This window comes from Oryzias melastigma, linkage group LG21 (genome assembly GCF_002922805.2).
Source record: "Oryzias melastigma strain HK-1 linkage group LG21, ASM292280v2, whole genome shotgun sequence".
Taxonomy (NCBI): domain Eukaryota; kingdom Metazoa; phylum Chordata; class Actinopteri; order Beloniformes; family Adrianichthyidae; genus Oryzias; species Oryzias melastigma.
Window position 1 is genome coordinate 26,741,079 of NC_050532.1, and position 19,412 is coordinate 26,760,490.

The 19,412-nt window shown below is 39.2% G+C and overlaps 1 protein-coding gene across 1 annotated transcript in view; it reads right to left on the minus strand.

Annotated features, from left to right (window-relative positions):
- Nucleotides 1-19,412, minus strand: part of thsd7ba (thrombospondin, type I, domain containing 7Ba) — a 255,311-nt gene that overhangs the window by 34,549 nt on the left and 201,350 nt on the right. Inside the window, exons 15-17 of the mRNA XM_024286085.2 lie at nucleotides 17,848-18,114; nucleotides 15,786-15,964; nucleotides 2,283-2,288 (exon numbers count right to left, since the gene is read on the minus strand). Of these exons, the coding sequence (XP_024141853.1) occupies nucleotides 2,283-2,288; nucleotides 15,786-15,964; nucleotides 17,848-18,114 (452 nt within the window). The remainder of the gene's footprint in view (nucleotides 1-2,282; nucleotides 2,289-15,785; nucleotides 15,965-17,847; nucleotides 18,115-19,412) is intronic.

A 19,412-nucleotide genomic window follows, 5' to 3' on the forward strand; every position in this document is an offset into this window, starting at 1 on the left:
ACCATAATTATGAACTAGATATATAACATTACCTGTGATAATGCTAGTGTGAATGCTGGAAGCTGAATTTGGCTGCTGAAGATGCTGAATCTGATAGTTAAAAATGCTAAAAACACTGAAGCTGAAATATTAGCTAATTGCCAAATTAGACTAACAAAACCAAAAAAAGAGGCTAAATTAGCCAAAACGGCTATCATGTAGCTGAAATATTAACTAAACTCCAAAATAGCCTAAAAAACTGAAAACAGCCTAAATTAGCCAAAACAGCTTAAAAACATAAAAAAGCAAAAATTAGCCAAAAAAGCTAGCATGTAGCTGAAATATTAGCTAAACAGCCTAAAAAAATCTTAGTAAATGCTAAAATAGTCCAAAAAGCTATACTAATTTTCCAACTTGAAAACTGTAACTTTTTAACATAATTATGAATATCAAAAAGTCAGGAATATTATTCCAGAATAAATGAAGTTAAACCTTAAATAACTTTCAATATTTTACTCTCCATAAAAATATATTTTGTCAAATATATAAATTAGAAATGAGCTCAAGATAACATCGGGTCAATAATAACAATAAAATAAAATGATCTGGAGGGCCGGATAGAATTACCCAAAGGGCCAGATCCGGCCCCCGGGCCTTGACTTTGACACTAAAGTCACTAACATCAACTCAAAATTTTAAACTAATTTAGGATTTAAAATATGACATAATCTTGCATGCAACTCTGGACAATTGTTTGGTGTTTTTTGCTGCATTTTCATTTCATAAATATTCCACGCTGGACTCCACCTCTTGGACCTGAAGCCCTCTGGGAGGCGCCACAGGTCACTAAAACAAAAACCCATCAGGCTAAGAGACAGCTTCTAAACACTGACAGACATTAACACTTTATTTCTTACTTCTTTAGAATATTTTATTGCTTGCTGTCTCTTATATGTCTTTTATTGCATTTTTTGAATAAGGGACTCGGAGCTAATTTTTGTTATATTCTGTACAATGACAATAAAGCTCTTCTACTATTATTTCTACTATTCTATTATTTCTACTATTCTACTATTATTTCTACTATTCTATTATTTCTACTATTATATCTACTATTATTTCTACTATTCTACTATTATTTCTACTATTCTATTATTTCTACTATTCTACTCTATATTTCGCTGCTACAACAAGCAATAGTGAGACGTTCAAATCCTTTGGGTCCAGTAAAGCCCAAACCACTACCTCACTGCTTGTTGTTTTTTGACATGCTGGCTGTTCCAATTAAATGAAGGCTCCCTAACCTCCGGGCCGCAAACCGGTACCGGGATGTGGACCGCACCGGTATCCTAACCCTAACTTTAACCTGGTACCAAACCCGGATCAGTACCAGACCTGGATCAAGACCGGACGCGGATCAGGACTGAATGCGGATTGGTACTGGTACTGGATAGGGATCGGTACCGGTTCTGGATGTGGTACCGGTTCTGGACACTGACGTGGACTAGGCTAGGATTAGGTTACCGATCCACATCCGGTACTGGGATGTGGACCGCACAGGTACCCAAACCCTAACCTTAACCTAGTACCAAACTCGGACCAGTACCGGACGTCGATCAGTATCAGATGCGAATTGGAACCAGTACCAGAGGCGGTAGCGGTTCCAGACGCTGGTCCAGACGTGGCTAAGTCTATTGGGTTAGGCTAACGGTATTGGCTGCGTCTCGAGGTTTGGTGCACCAAAACGACCGGATCCCTGATCTACAAACGTCGAGAAGTGAGGCGGAGGGTTCGTGACCACGACAATATGTGACGACTTAAGAATGAGAATGTGTTGTCTAAGGTAGTCTCAGTTAAGATGAGATGATGGTTTTGAAGTTTGACCTATTTTACCAGAAACACAAAGCAGTGAAGTTGAGGATCGTCATTTCAGCAGAGCTGGAACTTTACAATTCATCACAAACACGGAGCTGTAGTACATCGAGAACACCTGAGCTTTTATTACAGACATCTTCTGAAAACCATGTCTACTCGTCTGTTTGGAAATCTCCTCCTCAGTCCTGTAAGCCATTCCAGTTCTCCCTCACTCGGAGCTCCAGCAGGAACCCAAACTGAGCAGCTCCAACGTCCATAAAAACTCAAAAATGAAGAATATCACCTGAACGAGCGCCGCATGAATCCTTCTCTCTCTCTCGTATTCAAAGGACCTGAGCGAAAGTGGGGGAGGCGACGGGGACAGATCTGACATGCATTTGTCCTCATTAGCTACAGCAGAGTACATGTACACAATGAATGGCACTGACCTGAGCCTGCGTGGATGTCCATATTAGCAGTGCATGACAAGCCAGAGGTTGGGCAAAGGGAGAGAAGAACAATGATAGGATCATTAGTTTAGACTTCGCCTGCAATGACAGAAATGTATAGCTCTGAATCTGAATGTAAACTCTACAGCATTCGTGATTCATTAACGAGTGGAGGGATGATTAGGTACTTCATCGTCTGCGGTAAACGTTGGATATTTCCTGGGATATTTAAAGCTCTGAGCTTGGTGGTGATGTGCCTGCAGGGCAAAGTCAACAACCTGAAACTGGACGGAGTTTCCAATAAATACAGCTAAAGAAATGATAAAATATAGCGTCAATGTGTTCAAATGGAAGTACTGTGACTTCACGTGTAAAAATATTTGACTTTTTTACTCTATTTTACTGTAAAATCTTTACTATCGTGTGGAAAATTCTTAATTCTTTGTAATTCTGATTTTAGTGTACCTTTAATTTAAAATGTAATCATCCAAAAATGTCAGTTATATTAATGAAATACAATGTTTTAAAATTATACTTTAATATAGTATATTAAAGTTATTATTACTTTGTTCGGTAGTGAGATGTAAAAATGTCATTTTATACCAATAAAAGGTAAAAAATGAAAAATTCTAGACCTTTTAAAAATGTAAAAACTCCTAGTTTAGAGGGCTATTATTCTGTTTTTAGTTTTCGATATAAAATGCTGATAATATATATTTTTTCTTGCTGTCAAACTCATCCTGATTCGTCTGCTCTCCCTTGTGAAGAAAAGGTTTGTTTATTTGATGTGTACAGTTTTCTGGAGCTGCAGCATCTCTAAATATTGTTGTACAGAATATTTGGATCTGTTTTGTGACTTCCTATACTTAAAGTCTCTGGAGGGGTTTGAGTTTAATCTCGGGACAGTTCTGTCTGTTTTGAAGTGAGAACAAACAGCAGCGAAATGTCTGAACCACAACAACTGCTGACACATCTCACTGGATAAATGAAGGACGCATAACTCATAATCCATGAAGCGCCATGCAGGTATGTGCCGGCGTACCGTAAACACCAAACACATACAGATGAAGGAAGTGAAAGTGTGCAAATGGACTCTGCTGATGTGACAGGCTCAATCAAAGACGATATTTTCAAGCGTAATAGTCTTACATAAATGTGATTTTCCTCACGTCTCTTTTATTTTCAATTTACGGAGTTTAAATAAACAACAGCTCGTCTGAAAAGCTCACGACAATCTGCTTCCTTGTGATAATGACTTCTTAAAGTCGAGAGATGGGTTGAAAAATGATCACAAATAAAACCGTCTTAGAGTATTAATTCTGTTTGTCATTTCTGCTAAAAGTTCAAAAACTGTTTTCTTTTTATTATGTTATTTGGAAAAAGAATAAGAATGCAACTTATTTCAGATTAGAATGAAAAAGTGAAATTATAAACATGTCAACAATCGCCACAAAACAGCCTAAAAAACATTAGTGAAACAAGAACATGGCGACTTTTTTTCCATAATTAAGAAAATCAGACTTTTAAAGTTTGGAAGAATTCAGATTAAGTACAGAGATGAACTCAAAGCAAGTCTTAAGGTCGAATCCGTTATAACAGCTTTGGACGTATCGTGATCGCGAGTTTACAGGAAGGACTCCACAGATGGGGAGGGTGGGGTCAATTTTAAAAAAGAGGCGGAGTTCTGTCATTTTTTTTTTACCTGTGTGTAATTCCTGCCCCAGTTTGCTCAGGTTTGCTGTGACAAATTAGCCAATTTCCTGTATCTGTCAGAGGACTTCCTGTTTTATTTTGAAAAGGTGCCGACCATTTGTCTTGTTAAACTTACCAGTGATTCCACCTTTGATTTTGACAGTTAAGACTGAGTTATCTTTTTCAGCGTAAAGTTTATTTCCTTTTAGACTTTTAATGTTTGATCACTGCCTCCAATAGTCTTAGATTTTGGTGGATATTACTTAGATTTCAGATTATGGAGAGAAAATAGACTCACACTAATTTGTGCGGACTTAAATTTTTGATTTGGGACTTATACATCACAAAATATATAAAATTTACACATGCACAACTTCAAATTACAACAGCTTTAAGCTAAATACACAAATCTTTAAAAGCTACACACAAATTGCTTGTTACGCACAAACAAAACCACATTTAGATGTGACTCTTCATCCCCAATTCACCTGTAAGTGGTGCGTTTAAATGCTGCTAGAATGCTGGGACATCAGAGCGTTCCTTATCATTCGCTTTGAACTTAGATTGGGAATAATATCCAGTGAAACAACTTTTTCCCACTTTCTTGAACAAAAATAATTAATATAAAAAAGTCAAAATATATGTTTTTAAAACACTACAGTTTCTCTCATCAGTCCCTCACGGCTGCAGTTTCCCTGCAGCTCCTTCACCGTTTGACTCATTCCGTGAGCGCGCGGCGGGAGGTCCTCCTCAACACCTGCTCCAATTTAGTTTATTGAAGAATTTTAGGCTAATTTGAAGTTTAGCTAGTATTTTAGCAACAAGCTAGCTTTTTGGCTAATTTGGGATCTACTGAGTATTTTTAATGCTAATTTGGAGTTTAGTTAGTATCTTAGCAACATGAAAATGTTTTTGGCCAATTTTCTTTTTTGAGGAATTTTAATTAGTTTGGGAGTTTAGAAATGTACTAGCTTTTTTGCATAATTTGGAGATTAGCTCATATTTAAGCAACATGTTAAATATTTTTGCAAAATTGGGATGTATTAGGGATTTTAAAGCAATTTTACTATAACGTTTTCAGAAATTTAGGTCAACTTCAGCGCTCTTTCATGGTTATTTAACGACCTTTCCCGACTTTTAGCAAATTCAACATTTTGCAAATTGCTTTTGCATTTTCAGCAAAAAGCTTCTGGATCTTCAGTGACTTTTAGCTAAAAGTATTCACACTAGCATTATCTCAAGTAATGCAACTTCTCTAGTTTTATGTCAGGTCTTCAAAAATTAGATTTACAGTAATTTTGGTAAAAGTGTATTTAGATGTATGCCTGCTCTATTCGAGGTAATACATTGCAACTAATTTTTTCTTAAATGTGATTTTAATTTATTATTTATGTATCTAATTAATTCTATTTTTTAGTTCATAATAATGTATTATTTAATATTACTATACAGGCTTAAAGAAAGCAGGTGGATTGGTTGGCCCTCATACATTTTTTCACCAAATGTGGCGCTCTTTGGAAAAAGTCTGGTGTACGACAGCATCACCTGTACGTCATGAGCTTCCTATAGACTTACGACGATTTACCACATGGTACGTTCCATTTTCATGGCGTCCTTGAGGTGTGCATAAGCCTTAAGGAAACTGCAGGAAATTCTCCTTAAGATGCAGACACTCGTCTTTATGACCCTGACAACCTGAAATCTGTACGGTCACATCCTCAGATGTATGGATGCTCTTGACGACAGGGAATCTGGTTAGAGTCAAAAACACTACGATCTCCTGTATGTTTGAAATGCAGCAGTTGTTCCCACAAAGACAGTCCACCGACTCTCTCTCTCCAGCCTGCCTGACTCTCATAAACGTGCTGTAATTGGTTCTTTTTTAATCAAGGATGTCAATGAACCGCAGCCCTAACAAGATTTACAGTATATTTAACATCCTCCTCGGACCTGCGCTGCTCTGTCTGCTTGACTGCCGGGCAGAAAGCCTGAATTCTCCAGCACTGCAGGAACGATTGTCTATCAAGCTCTGAGTAATTCCTCTTTTCTCATTTGCTTTGTGATCAATTATGGAATTCCAGTTCAGCAAGACAGGAATACATTAGCAGAGACATTTCCAAACCGTTTAATCTCTCTCCTTAAAAGTGACTGCAGTGAAGCATCCTGGCCCACATTTACTTAAACAGCAGAATTCTTTCCTCGTCTTAAATGATGCTGACGAACAACAGCAGAGTCACGCTCTCCTGCACGGCCAGAATCCGTCCATCTGATGGAACCCAGACGATCCTTCCTCAGAAAGTCCATTTTGCAGGAATATATTATCTTTTTGAAACCACAGACTTTGATGCATTATTTGTATCATTTGTTGCATTAACACTGGAGATCATTTAAAATAATAAAGGGAGTTCCTGTGGTGTTTTCTTCAAAGCTTTTGGGTTCATAACAGAACATATTCCTGCTTTGCAACACAAAATGTTGAAAATAATTAAATTATTCATAAAAACATGCAACATTTGCTAAAAAAAAATAGGAACGGGGATCAATTTAAAAAGATGACTTGGAAAAAATGAATTGCGATTAATCACTATTTATTTATCTTTTTTCAGTTACAGTATTTTCCAGCCACTTATTATCTATAAATAATTATAATATAAAATCACTCACAAAATTGTATATTTAGAACATTTATTTTTAACCCTTTAAGGGCCTAAAACTCTTTGGCAATGTTTGAATTATCTTTATTTTTAATTTGAAACCTGCAGCTTATTTTGTATTATTTTAATCAGCACAACCTCTCCTGTGTGACTCTACCTTTAATTTGCCATTTTTTCATTTTTTATTCACACTAGACATAAAATCATCCAAAATCCTCATTTTGCTGTGGAAACCTTAAAAATGTTTAACAAACTGTGTTTACAACATGGAATGAAAGTTTTAGGTGTAATTTTATTAAAACAACAAGAACAAAATTTGTCAACACCGGTATTTGATATTGTGGAAAATTCATGTCGATCCCCATTCAAAAAAAAAAAAACAAGAGTTGGTTTCATCCTTGTTGGATTTCTAATTGTAGATGTTAGGCTCCGCCCCCACATTGCGGGTGTTGCATTACAGCTGTCAGATTAAAATAAAAGATCACTTTTGTCCAAACACTACTAATAAATTCCATAGTATTTCTTTATTTTAATAAAATATCAATCACAGAATGTAAAAAAAAGTTTACGTTTATTTTAGATTAAGTTTTATAACGCTGATCTCACCGCCTGAGGGCGTTAATACATATGAACACATTAATTATGTTCTCTCTCAGCCAACTGAAAATACGTAGAAATGTTTAGAAGTGAAGTAAAACCTTCATGACTGAGTTTGTCGTCTGTTTGAGACCTTAGCAGAGAATCTGCCAAACCAAAAGACGGCTGTACCGGGACTGTCTGAGCAAATGTTCCTGGAAAGACGGTGGGATATTCATGCCAGCACGGGGGACTTCGGCAGAGACCGCCGTCTTTCTCAGGGACGGTTTGACTTTTTGCTGAAGAACTCTGGAGTTGAACTGCTGACCTTCCAATTAGTGGATGATTTACTCCAACTGCCGACCTTCAGCCGCCTACTTAAAATCTTATGTCGAGCATGCGTGACGAGGATAGCAATAATGATCCATGTCACACAAACTGGACCATAAATATTCATCGGTGAGACCGTCTCTCCTGACTTTCTCCATGAATATCTGTCCGAGGATTGATCCAAAGCTGGATTAGGACAACCGCAGGATCTTCTGGTGTGCAGCCACTGTTTTTCTCTCCAGATTATCTGCTCAGATACCAGTTCGTCTTTTTCCATCTGCAGGTTTTCATTTTTTCTTTTATTGTGTTCATTCCTGAAGATCTCGTTTTTCATCTGCTGCCACTTCTCACCTCAGTGAACCGGCGCTCTCCGGAAACCTCTCTGGGAGAGATTCTCTTTGGTCACCTCCGGTAGCCCTCCTGGATACTTCTTTAAATAAAATCTGTCTCGTCTGTCCAGAACCGCCTTCTTTTTATCCAATTTTTGTTTTAATCTTTAAGGTTCTAACAAACATTTAGAGATTACTCTGGTAGTTCATAAAGAGAGAAAGAACGCACATGGATGCAGTTTTTGAGACATTTGTGTGTCTTTTATGGAAACAAATAAAAAAAAAATAGTCAAATGTTATATTTTACTATAATTATTCTTTGTTTAAAACATGATGCACCAGTCTTAAATCATCACCTTGTCTTTGTTTTGCAGCCACTTAATAAGCAGCTGTTTCAGTTTGAGGCTGACGTTCGGTCTTTATTCATGAGTTTTGTCAAACTAAAGCTGAAATGGACATGAAACAAACTACGGTGGCCCTGAAGTACAAACCACATCACTCAAAAAATAAATACATACATTATATAAACTAAAGATAAAAAAAGAGAATTAAAAAGGGAAAATAAATAATAATAGAAAAACAAAAATACGTTTTAGGAATCAAAATAAAATTCCACAAAAGAAAACAGATTTACAAAAAATCAAAACACAATTCAAACAAAATAAAAAGGGAAAGTTTAAAAAAACAAAAGTCAAATTCAGGAAATGAACTGTTACAAAATGAAGTAAAATAAGAAACGGGTAAAGGAAGGACATCACGGATTAGATGATGACGTTTGTGCACGAACTGTTTGTCCTTTTGTCTGTAGTTAAAATTATTTTGGTGTTTTTACATATTTATTTGTATTTTTTTTCAAATATTTGTTGTATTGTTCTGTATTATTTCCATTAATAATAAACTAATCTGACGTTTTTTGGCGTGGTGGTATCTTTTGACAGAAGACATTTCTTTAAGTTTGTGGCCACGCCCACAGCAAAAGTTTGGTTATTGATCAATCATTTATCCCATTTTGGGTAAAACATCCTTCTGCTTTCCCTCTTCTTCAAAACTCATCATCTAATCAGGGACGTCCCATAACATCTACTGGCTTCTTATTTTGCTTTTTTTCCCCCAATATTTCGTTTTGATTTCTGGAAATTATTTATTTATTTATTTATTTTTTTACATTCTGGAATGTTGTTTTGATTTCTAAAATGTTGTGTTAAAAAAAAAAAAATCTTTTTTTTTATCTTTAACGTGTTTTTGCGTTGAGAGATTCGTTGATGTGATTTGAACTTTCGGGCCACCATATGCAGCTGATGAAAGCCCGATAACCTTTCCCTCCTGGATTCTCTTTGTAAAGTAAAATGTGAATAAAAACATGGACAAAAGTCTTTGAATATAAAAATAAAAATACATTCATCATCGACATGGAGTTCCTGAACATCAGAGCTCGGCCTGTTTGTGGTTTTGTGTTGTGCACCCAAACAAAACCAGAAAAGATGAAATCTGTGCGGTTTCTTTCCATATCAGAGAGACCAAAAGCTGGTTCACGGTAGCTTAACTCCTCCTACGACAAACATTTAATAACCACATTTGTTTTTATCATTAATCCTGACTTATTATAGTCCAACTGAGAGTGGAATCTAGGACATTAACAGTCGAGTGAAAATACTTCTTTACTGTATTCACACTCATGAAAGCATCAACAGAAATAGGATATTTGATTTAAAAATAGCAGAATGGGCAGGTGGTGCAAGTAACCCTTCCGCTCTCCTTAGTTTGTTTACATTAAGAGTGGGGTCATCTGGACCCCCCAAGACAGTGCGCTGAACTTTTTTTTATCTTTGATTTTTGAGTTTCACTAATGTCCATGACAGACATAAAATCCTGTCCACCTTTGTCATGGAAACAATCACATATCAATATGTGGTTGGAGTCATCTGGACCCCAAAGAGAGCGGAAGGGTTAAAAGTGTCAGGAAACAATTCCAAAATGCAACCAAGGATGCAGCCGATGGGAAACGACGTGTCAATGAAAGCAGATTAACAGGTAAACCTGCAGGTAAACCTCCAGAAGAAAATGAGCTGAACTAAACACAAACACGCAGATCCTTCAGCCTCCTCGTCTCCTCCCAGACAGACTCGGTGCTGTCAGGATCACGGCTCTGTCAGGTCAAACTATCGGGCGGATTTTAACGGCTGCGACTGACCACCATGAGAAGAGGGAGAGAGGATCCCACTTGCCCGGGGGGTCCGTTTACAGCTGGGTATGTGAATGACCCCTGGGGCAAACGGAGCATTTTCTGTCTGTCACAAATCTCCCAGGAAGACGTTGAAGATGTTTACATGATTGGATTAATGATCTCCAGCTTTCTGCTGGTTGGAGATGGTGGAATCTGGATGTATCTGAACCTGGCGGAGCGGCTTACAGAGAAAGGCGAGATGGGAGGGCTTAGCGATGGGATATGAGAGCTGAACGGATTGGAGACCGAGGTCGATGCTCTGATTCATCAAAGTCTCCCTTAGGAGGCTGGAAACCATTTTTGGAGCGAATTTATGGAGGAAATCCTGAAAATGGACCTGATCAGTGAAAATTCTGCCCCAAAGCAGCACCTGGACATTCAGCAGAAACTGCGTCTACCTGCACCTAAACAATCATCTCTGATCAGGAACTCCTGAGCCATGCCACACTCCCCTGGACTGAACCAAACAATTCTCTGAAAGAGTGATAAGTAGAGCCCGTTGTCATGGAAACCTGCATTCCCCCCCTCTCTAACCTCGGGCTTACACCGCTAGCGTGACGGCTCCGTTTCGTGCGCGGCAGTCTTTCCGTAACTTTAAAAGTGCGAGAGGAACTTCAACTGCAGGCGATCACGTCCTGCGTCTGCGGATCGGCCTCTGCGTCGCTGCGAATCCGTTTCATTGGGTTCAAATTTGACGGACGACGCAGCTGATCGTCATCCCTTTCTGTGAAGTTGGGGCTATTCATGACTTAAACCGGAAACCACGCGAGCGAATGTAAAGTGCATCCGGTATATTTTCAAAATAAAATAGAATTTCCACTGAACTCGCCGGTTTTCATCGTGCCGTAAACATTACATCATTTCGGGTGTGTTGCAGCTCAGCGTTGTCAGTCATAACCATGGACGACGAGAAGCTGATCATAGAGATCCAGAACTACTCTGTCCTCTTTGACACAACACATCCATATTATAAGGATAACGCATAGCAGCCAGTGTAAGCCATCGGCGGTAGCTAGTCCACTCCCACAACGCGACGGAGCCGAGACGCTAGCGGTGTAAGCCCGGGGTGAGACTCCTTCTCTTGATTCAACGCCTTGGTGACTCTCTGTGGACTTTTACGTCTCTGATACATCAAAGTACTTTTATGCTGATGTATTTTTGCTTGTACTTCAATCTATGGCCTCCTACTCCTGTTTCATCTGGGCGATTAGCACCACCAGGTTGGCGTAGCTGCTGGCCACCATTTGGCAAAATGTCTTGTATGTTTTGTCCACCAGTTGGATTGATTGATTGATTGATTGATTGATTGATTGATTGCATGTTTCAAGTCATTGTCCAGATGAACTCAACTCAAAGTTCCTGAAGAACTTCATTTTCAGATCCTTAAATTTAGCAAAGACTTGACTGCTGCCTGTGACCCTTTGACACCACCCTCCTACCATTGGGTGAACACTTCTACTACCTAAAGACATATTTCAGCTTTTACTGTTATGTTCTGTGCTGGAGGTTTGACTTAATGAAGAGGAGTTTAGCTCAAAGTTCTGAGGGGTGCAGATAGACGTACCTGAATCCCTCTGATGTCCATTTCTGTGCTGGAAACTGGACTCTTAAGGAAAAGGCAGTACTTTGTGCTTCTTTTTCTCACAATACGTTTCTTTGACTAACTGTCTGTGGTCCTCCACACCCGCTTTGTTCTTGGTTTGAAGAGCTTTAAACCCAGAGGATCTGCAGACCCGGTCCGTGTCTTACTAAGAGGCTCTGCAGACGCAGCTGAAGTCCAGACTGAGCTCAGACAAATCTCCTCACCTAAGTCTGGCTTTTCCTCACCTGACGTTCAGCTTATTTGGTTCCAGCTGTTCTAACTTGAAAGAGAAATTGGTTATTATTTTCACATTCTTTGGATATTTATGTATTCCTGTACATAATCATGAAATCCTTCACCGACTTCTCCTTGTTTGCATTCTAATGGGAGTTTCACTGAATCAAATTACTATTTTTTCCCTTTTCTAAACATATTACAACAATAAAAGCTTTGTTGGAAATTATACAGTGTCAAAATCTTTCTAACTTTCCTGCATTTTGAAGTTGCTCATGTTTCTCCTTTATGATCCTTTCAGACAAACATGTTTTTGAGGAACACAAAAAAGAGAGAAGATTTGTATAAAAGAAGAAAGGAAACAAAACAAGTCAGTCCCTTATTATAGAGTGGACTACATGGAAGGCTCTCAAGTTTGAAACTCTTTACTTATCGGTATTTGTTCTCATTGAAAGACATTTCTGTCGCATAAAAACATCTTAACATGCACACATAGTGTTTATTAAATGATAAATAATGCTAAACTAGAAAAATGTTGCAAAAACAGTAAAATATTAAGTGGGGATTTTGGGGGAGCACGCTTTAGCAGACACACAGAGGTGCTTTTATTACATGCAGTGTGCATTCATCAATAAATATTTCAGTGTTTGACAGCAAAGTCATGTGGGAGTTCTGATGAAATTCAAATGTCGGTTGTAATTATTCTTGGAAATGGCGTGTTTCTCTGAGAGCTCAGTTTTGACATGTGAGATCCCTTCATGGCAATCTCTCAGGGCAAAGCTCACCGACAATTATTGCAAACCGCACTCCCATATATGCATTTAAACGCTGAGTGGGCGTGCTTCTAGTAATTCTTGTCGTATAGCATAAAAAAATACAAAAATCTCATCTGTGAATAACAATCAACTTGGAAAAGTGAGCAGTTTGGAGCCTCTCCCAGTGAGTAGCGTCCTCAGTCTGGTTTATACTCCTCGACAATGAAAATGATGATGAAATCGCCTCTCCTGCTGTCACTACAGTCTGCATGCATACTTAAACTCTCCACACAGAAAGGAGAGGTTTGAACCAGGAGCCTCAGTGCTGAGCGCTCGCAGTGCTAACCACTGCAACAGCTCTCCACCTCATTAACTCTGAAATGTGCCACTGTTTGTTTCTTTCTTTGTTCCAGATTTGGTGAAGGTGAATTTGGGTAGTTTCCTTATGAAAATACAAACTGCTTTGAATAGTGTCAGGAGATCGGCCAAAGCAATTAGTTTAAAAACAAATGGTGGTAACTCCACACGCCGGACACATCGGCGCCACCAACTAAAAAACTCCCAGAAAGTCAACAGTTCTGTGTTTGAAGTCCTATTAGGCTCCATTGTTTTGTGAATTTAATGTAAAGACGGAGATTAACTGTTTGCCGTATCACAAAATTGGCAACAAATAGGAAAAAGCTTGTGGTTCTCTCACGCCGACACAGAAAAAAACGGTTAGTTTCTCAGAATTTACACAGTTTAACCTCAGATGAAGTAATTTGATAATTTCTTTTTAACAATAACTGTTGTTTTCGTATATGGAAGCGTTTGTGACTCATAATTAAAATAAAACTCAATACTGGAAATGCTTTTTCATTTTCACAATGTAACTCGTCTCTTAAATGAAATGAAAAAGGAATTCTCCAAACTGCTTTTTCTTCTTCAACCCTTCTGTAAATAATTAAAATGATAAAGAAAATGGCATTTGACTTTTCATTTTTAAAAGGTCTCTGTAAATTTGTACCAAAATTCAATTATAAATATCAAATTTGTAAATTTAAATCCATAAAGAGAAATGTTTTTTTCATTTTCACAATGTATCTTCATTAATCTTAAATACAAGGAAAAACCAATTCTCTGAACGTCCTTTTTCTTCTTCATCATTGCTCATTCTATGACATTATTAAAATGATAAAGAAAAGGACATTTGAAATTTAATTTTGTAAAAGTTATCTGGTAAATTTGTACCAAAATTCAATTAAAAATATCACATTTGAATAAACAGAAATCCCTTTTCATTTTCACAATGAAACTCCATTACTTGTCTCTTAAATAAAAGGATAAAACAATCCTCCAAACTGCGATGGAGGAAACCTTAAAAATTGATCCGGATCAGAGACCACTTCACCTCAAAGCAGTACCTAAGCGCTTTCAAACAGGGGCTGCCTGCACCTAGACAATCATCTATAATGGGACACCCCCAGGCCAAGGACACACTCCCTGGCCGTACCAAAACAAATCCGCTCAAAGTGCAGTAGGTACAGCCGGTTGTCATGGAAACCTACATCCCTCTCCTCTCCAGGACCTTTTTCCCGAGTTTTCAACGCCTCGGTGAACTCTTCTTGCTCCCTCAGGCTTTGCCGTGGCTGCTACAGGCCTAGCCTAGCGTGGGGGTGCTGTGTGTGTGGATCTTTTGTCTTTGTGAGTTTTGCTTATACTTCAATTACAGGTTGAAGATGCTTGATTTTTGACATCCTCTCCTGTACTTCCTCACGGGTCTTTTCTGGGTAATTAGCACTGCCCGATCTGATGTCTTTGGACGCTCTACCAGCAGTTTCCCTCGGGGTCAATACATTTTATTGTGTTGTCTTATCGCTAAATGTGGATGAAAGAAAGACTTCTCCAAGTTGGATCAAGCTGGACTCTTCCCAGCGAGCTGAGAGAAACGGAAGAAGGAAAAGTCTTTGGGAATGTCCATATTAGTCGACAGGAATCCCCAGATGCAAACTGTAAACCCTGGGGGCCCAAAGCTCAGGAGAAATGGCTGCGATGCTTCAGGGCTTTCCTAGCTTAACAAGGCAGGCTGGATAAGTGATCCCGGCGATCTGTGCGCGGAGACTCGTCTTTAGAATCCCTCCCTTTCACACCGCAGGCAGATGTACTTCAAACAGCCAATTTGACAGTGTTGACAACAAGCTCCACTCGAGCGTGAGGATAAATCCATCCGGACGAAGGCAGAATTAGCTCCCGTTTCCATGTGGCGGGTTATTACAGGGCATTACGACATGGCCCATATACACCTTGTTAGTGGGCACTTAACCATCTGTACACAAATCTCATCCAGAGCACATTTGAATATTTTTCACACCGCCGTGCTTCATCTCCATACTGACCTCCACAAGTGTCCTTTCAGGCCCACTGGACCATACAGGCAGCATCCATAAACCCCCCTCCGCCCCTCGCACAGTGACCCGCAGAGACGTCACAAAATATTCAGAGCAGCGGGAGGACCTGACCACAGAATATCAAAAGCCCCCATCTGTCCACTTGTCTCCTCATTATCTTCTTTCCTCGTTCTCATGTCAAGAGAAGGACACTTCTCGCAGTGATTCAGTCTGACTGCGGACTCCAGGAAATGAACAGGTCATCCAGGAGTCCCGCTGTTTGAAGGCCAATAAACCTCGTCATTGAAATGCGAGCGGAACGCCGCCATTCCTCTGTGAGAGCATTTAGATGCAACCCAATGAGAGCGGGAGGAAAATATTCCAACAACATAAAAGAGATGTATAAAGAAGAGAGATGGGAGCTGCCGCGTGTGTCATACTAATGTTCAGAGTGAGATAATGAACAGACTGGAGGTACTGACTTCACTCTCTGCATTCTATTGCACGGGTCCCTGGAAACCGGGAAGCTCTGGAGAGAATGAAACAATCGAGCAGACGGGGTCACGCCTGTCTCGCTGCACAAAAAGTAAAGTCAGGAAAGTATTTTTCTAATATCCATAAAGTGGAAATGACAAAGTGTGGGCAAAAAGGTGGAATATGTTGCAATGGACTCAAAGGAGTTCCTCTGACAAAAAGCCTCCAGCGACTGTATTTCTTCTTATTTCCGTTCATTGTATATTCAAGCAGCGTAACAGACATACTTGGTTTTTCAAATCCAGCTTGGGACAAGGACGTCCCCCGTTGAAAGGCTTCTCTCTGAGCCATTTGGACCGCATCTTCAGCCCGCTGCCACGAGTCACGCTGCAGGACGACCAGGGCGACCAGTCGCTCAGCTTACAGTCCAGCGGGCAGGGGATGTGGCAGACCTCCATGATGTAGCCTGGATGTCACGGCGGCAGACAGGAAAGAGATGAATCAGTTGGTTAGCAGCTGCGCTGAAGATGTTTTTCATTTTGTCAGACAGACGTGACTCTGGTTTGAGTAACCTCAGAGGTGAGACTTCCTCATAATGACACGGGCAGCTAATGACCTGATCCAGCTCAGAGACGGGAATCTGTCTGAATCTGATGCTTTTATGGTTCTCAGTCACATTTGCAAAAGAGATTCACTGCTAATAGAAATCCAGCTAACATAAGACACCATAACCACCAAACATACAGCTTACATTATAAATATACTGGCAGAGTTCCTGAATATTTGTATGCATACGACTTTTTCATCATTAAATGTTACCCAAAGGCTCTAGAGCAGGAGTGTCAAACTCAATCGCACAAGAGGCCAAAATCCAAAACACACTTTAGGTTGTGGGCCGAACAGGATAAAGATTTATTGAACACTCTAAAACTACATTTTTAAAACTTTAAAACTGCTGAAGGTGATAGATAGCTAAAATATTAGCTAAATGCCACATTACCCTACAAAAAAACTTAGGTTAGCTAAAACAGCTAGCATGTAGCTGATAAAAATAGCTAAACTTCAAAATAGCCTAAAAAACTGAAAAAAGTTTAAATTAGAAAAAGAAAACAGCTAGCATGTAGCTTAAATATTAGCTAAACACCAAAACCACCTAACAAACATAAAAAACGAAATCAGACAAAACTGCTAGCATGTAGCTGAAATGTTAGCTGAACTCCAAAATAGCATAAAAATTGAAAAAAAAAAAATTAGCTAAAATATGTAGCTGAAATATTAAACTCCAAAATAGCCTAAAAAATCTTAGTAAATGCCAAAATAGTCCAAAAAGCTAGCAGAATGACACGTTTTAAAACGTTAAAACTGTAACTTTTTAACATAATTATGAAAAATAAAAAGGCAGGAATATTATTCCAGATAAAATCAACTTAAACCTTAAATAACTTTCAACATTTTACTTTCCATAAAAATACATTTCGTCAAATTATACTCGTTAGAAATAAGCGCAAGATAACATCGGCCCATTAGTGATAATAAAATAAAACGATCTGGAGGGCCGGATTCGGCCCCCGGGCCTCGACTTTGACACATGCTCTAAATGAATCAACTGCAAAACTTTCCAAATGTGTTTCTAAGAGAAAAAAAGTACAAAAATGTTAATGACACAATTATGCAAAGTATTTAGGAAATACTTTTTCACAGCACAGTAACTTCTCATTCAGATGTTCCAGTGTAGTTTTAGGGAGTATTCAGACTCAGTGGCCCTGTGGTGGAGTGTCCACCCTGAGACTGGAAGGTCGTGAGTTCAAATCCAGGCCGAGTTGCTCCACTCCGAGTGTCACTATTCCGACTAAGGTATTCAGAGTAAACCGAAGTTCAGTCCGATTAGAAAGGAACCGAGATAACCTCAAAAGAGGTTTGATACTGGTTCCTAGTCCTGGTGTATTCAGACTGAAGATTTGTTTGGGATTATTGGTTCACTGGTTCACTTCAACTAAATGTGTTCAGTCTGAATCCACCCTAAAACACTTTGAGAGGTAACATTTCTGCTTTAGTCTGACCTACAATAGAGCATCACTGTACGTTTAATTTGTATTGAAAAAACATTGGTAAAAGTTTCACTAATAATACAACAAATTCCAACTATTTGTTGCAAAACATTTTAATGTCCAACATTTATACGAAAATAAGCAAAATCTATAAGGATTTTTCTTCAAATAAAACAATTGAAAAGAGTCAGTTAAACTCATAGGATCAGAAAAATCCCATATATTTGACTAATTTATAGAATAATCTGTGCTGTCAGCCTAAACAGCATCAAAAGAAGTCGTGCTGTGTTTGTTTGGATACCTGTTTGTGTGCAGAGAGTGGGTTCAACCAGGTGTCCCCGCTGGTTGAGGCAGGCCACGGCTCTGAAGCGCAGACCTTGACCACACTCCTTCACCTCCCGGCGGCTCATCCAGCCCTGGAGGGAACTGTGGGCGGAGCGATCCGGCAGAACGCACGCCGACCAGTCCCCGTACGGCTGAGACAGGAACTCGTCACAAGGACACGCCTCCACCTCCTCCAGGGGGTGCAGCTCCTCATTCAGGCAGCGCTCCTTCTTCTTGCTGCGTCCTGAGCAGGAGACGGACAAAAACCACGGAAGGTTATTACAGCGGATGCATGATTAATGCGGCATGAATATGACTGGAAGGCAACTTCAGCTCACACTGGAGCTTCTGCCGAGCTGCTGAATGCATAAACAGGTGGATTATTTTATTAAAATAGGGTGATACAGTAAACAAACCTCATTGGGGGATAATGAACCCACAACTATTTATATATTAAAAAATATGGATAACATTTGACTTTTTATAACCTTGCAATCAAGGAGACTAGATTATCCACCATTAAATACACATAAATGTTTATTTAGATCATTTCCAGTGAGGGTAAAAGAGTCTACATGTCAGGGCAAATAGTTTATTTCAATAATCCACTAATGGTTTGGTACTGGAGCTTATTTTAGAACTTTATTTTAGCTTTTTTTAAAAAAATATTTGGATTTATTTCAGATTTTCTCTGTAGGAAAGAGAGAGAGCTTTACAGTAAACACAAATACAGAAATACTTTTTTCTTATTAAAAAAATTCAACTTTAAAAAACTGAAAATTTTAATTTAATAGGAAACTAAGAACTTTGATGAATTAGGAAGTTGTGCCTAAGTCGCACCTGAGTATAAGTCGCACTGGAGTATAGGTTGTACCTGAGTATAAGTTGTACCTGAGTTGCACCGAAGTATAAGTTGCATCTGAGTAAAAGTCGCACCTGATTGTATGTCGCACCGGAGTATAAGTCATACCTGAGTATAAGTCGCACTGGAGTATAAGTCGCACCGGAGTATAAGTCATACCTGAGTATAAGTCGCACTGGAAGTCGCACTTGAGTCGCACCGGAATGTAAGTTGCACCTGAGTATAAGTCGCACCCGAGTATAAGTCGCACCAGAGTATAAGTCGCACCAGATTATAAGTCGCACCAGAGTATAAGTCGCACCGGAGTATAAGTCATACCTGAGTATAAGTCACACTGGATAAGTCGCACTGGAGTAAAAGTCGCACTTTAGTCGCACCGAAGTGTAAGTCGCACCTGAGTATAAGTCGCACCAGAGTATAAGTCGCACCGGAGTATAAGTCATACCTGAGTATAAGTCGCACTGGAGTATAAGTTGCACATGAGTTGCACCGGAATGTAAGTCGCACCTGAGTATAAGTCGCACCGGAGTATAAGTCATACCTGAGTATAAGTCGCACTGGAAGTCGCACTTGAGTCGCACCGGAATGTAAGTTGCACCTGAGTATAAGTCGCACCCGAGTATAAGTCGCACCAGAGTATAAGTTGCACCAGAGTATAAGTCGCACCAGAGTATAAGTCG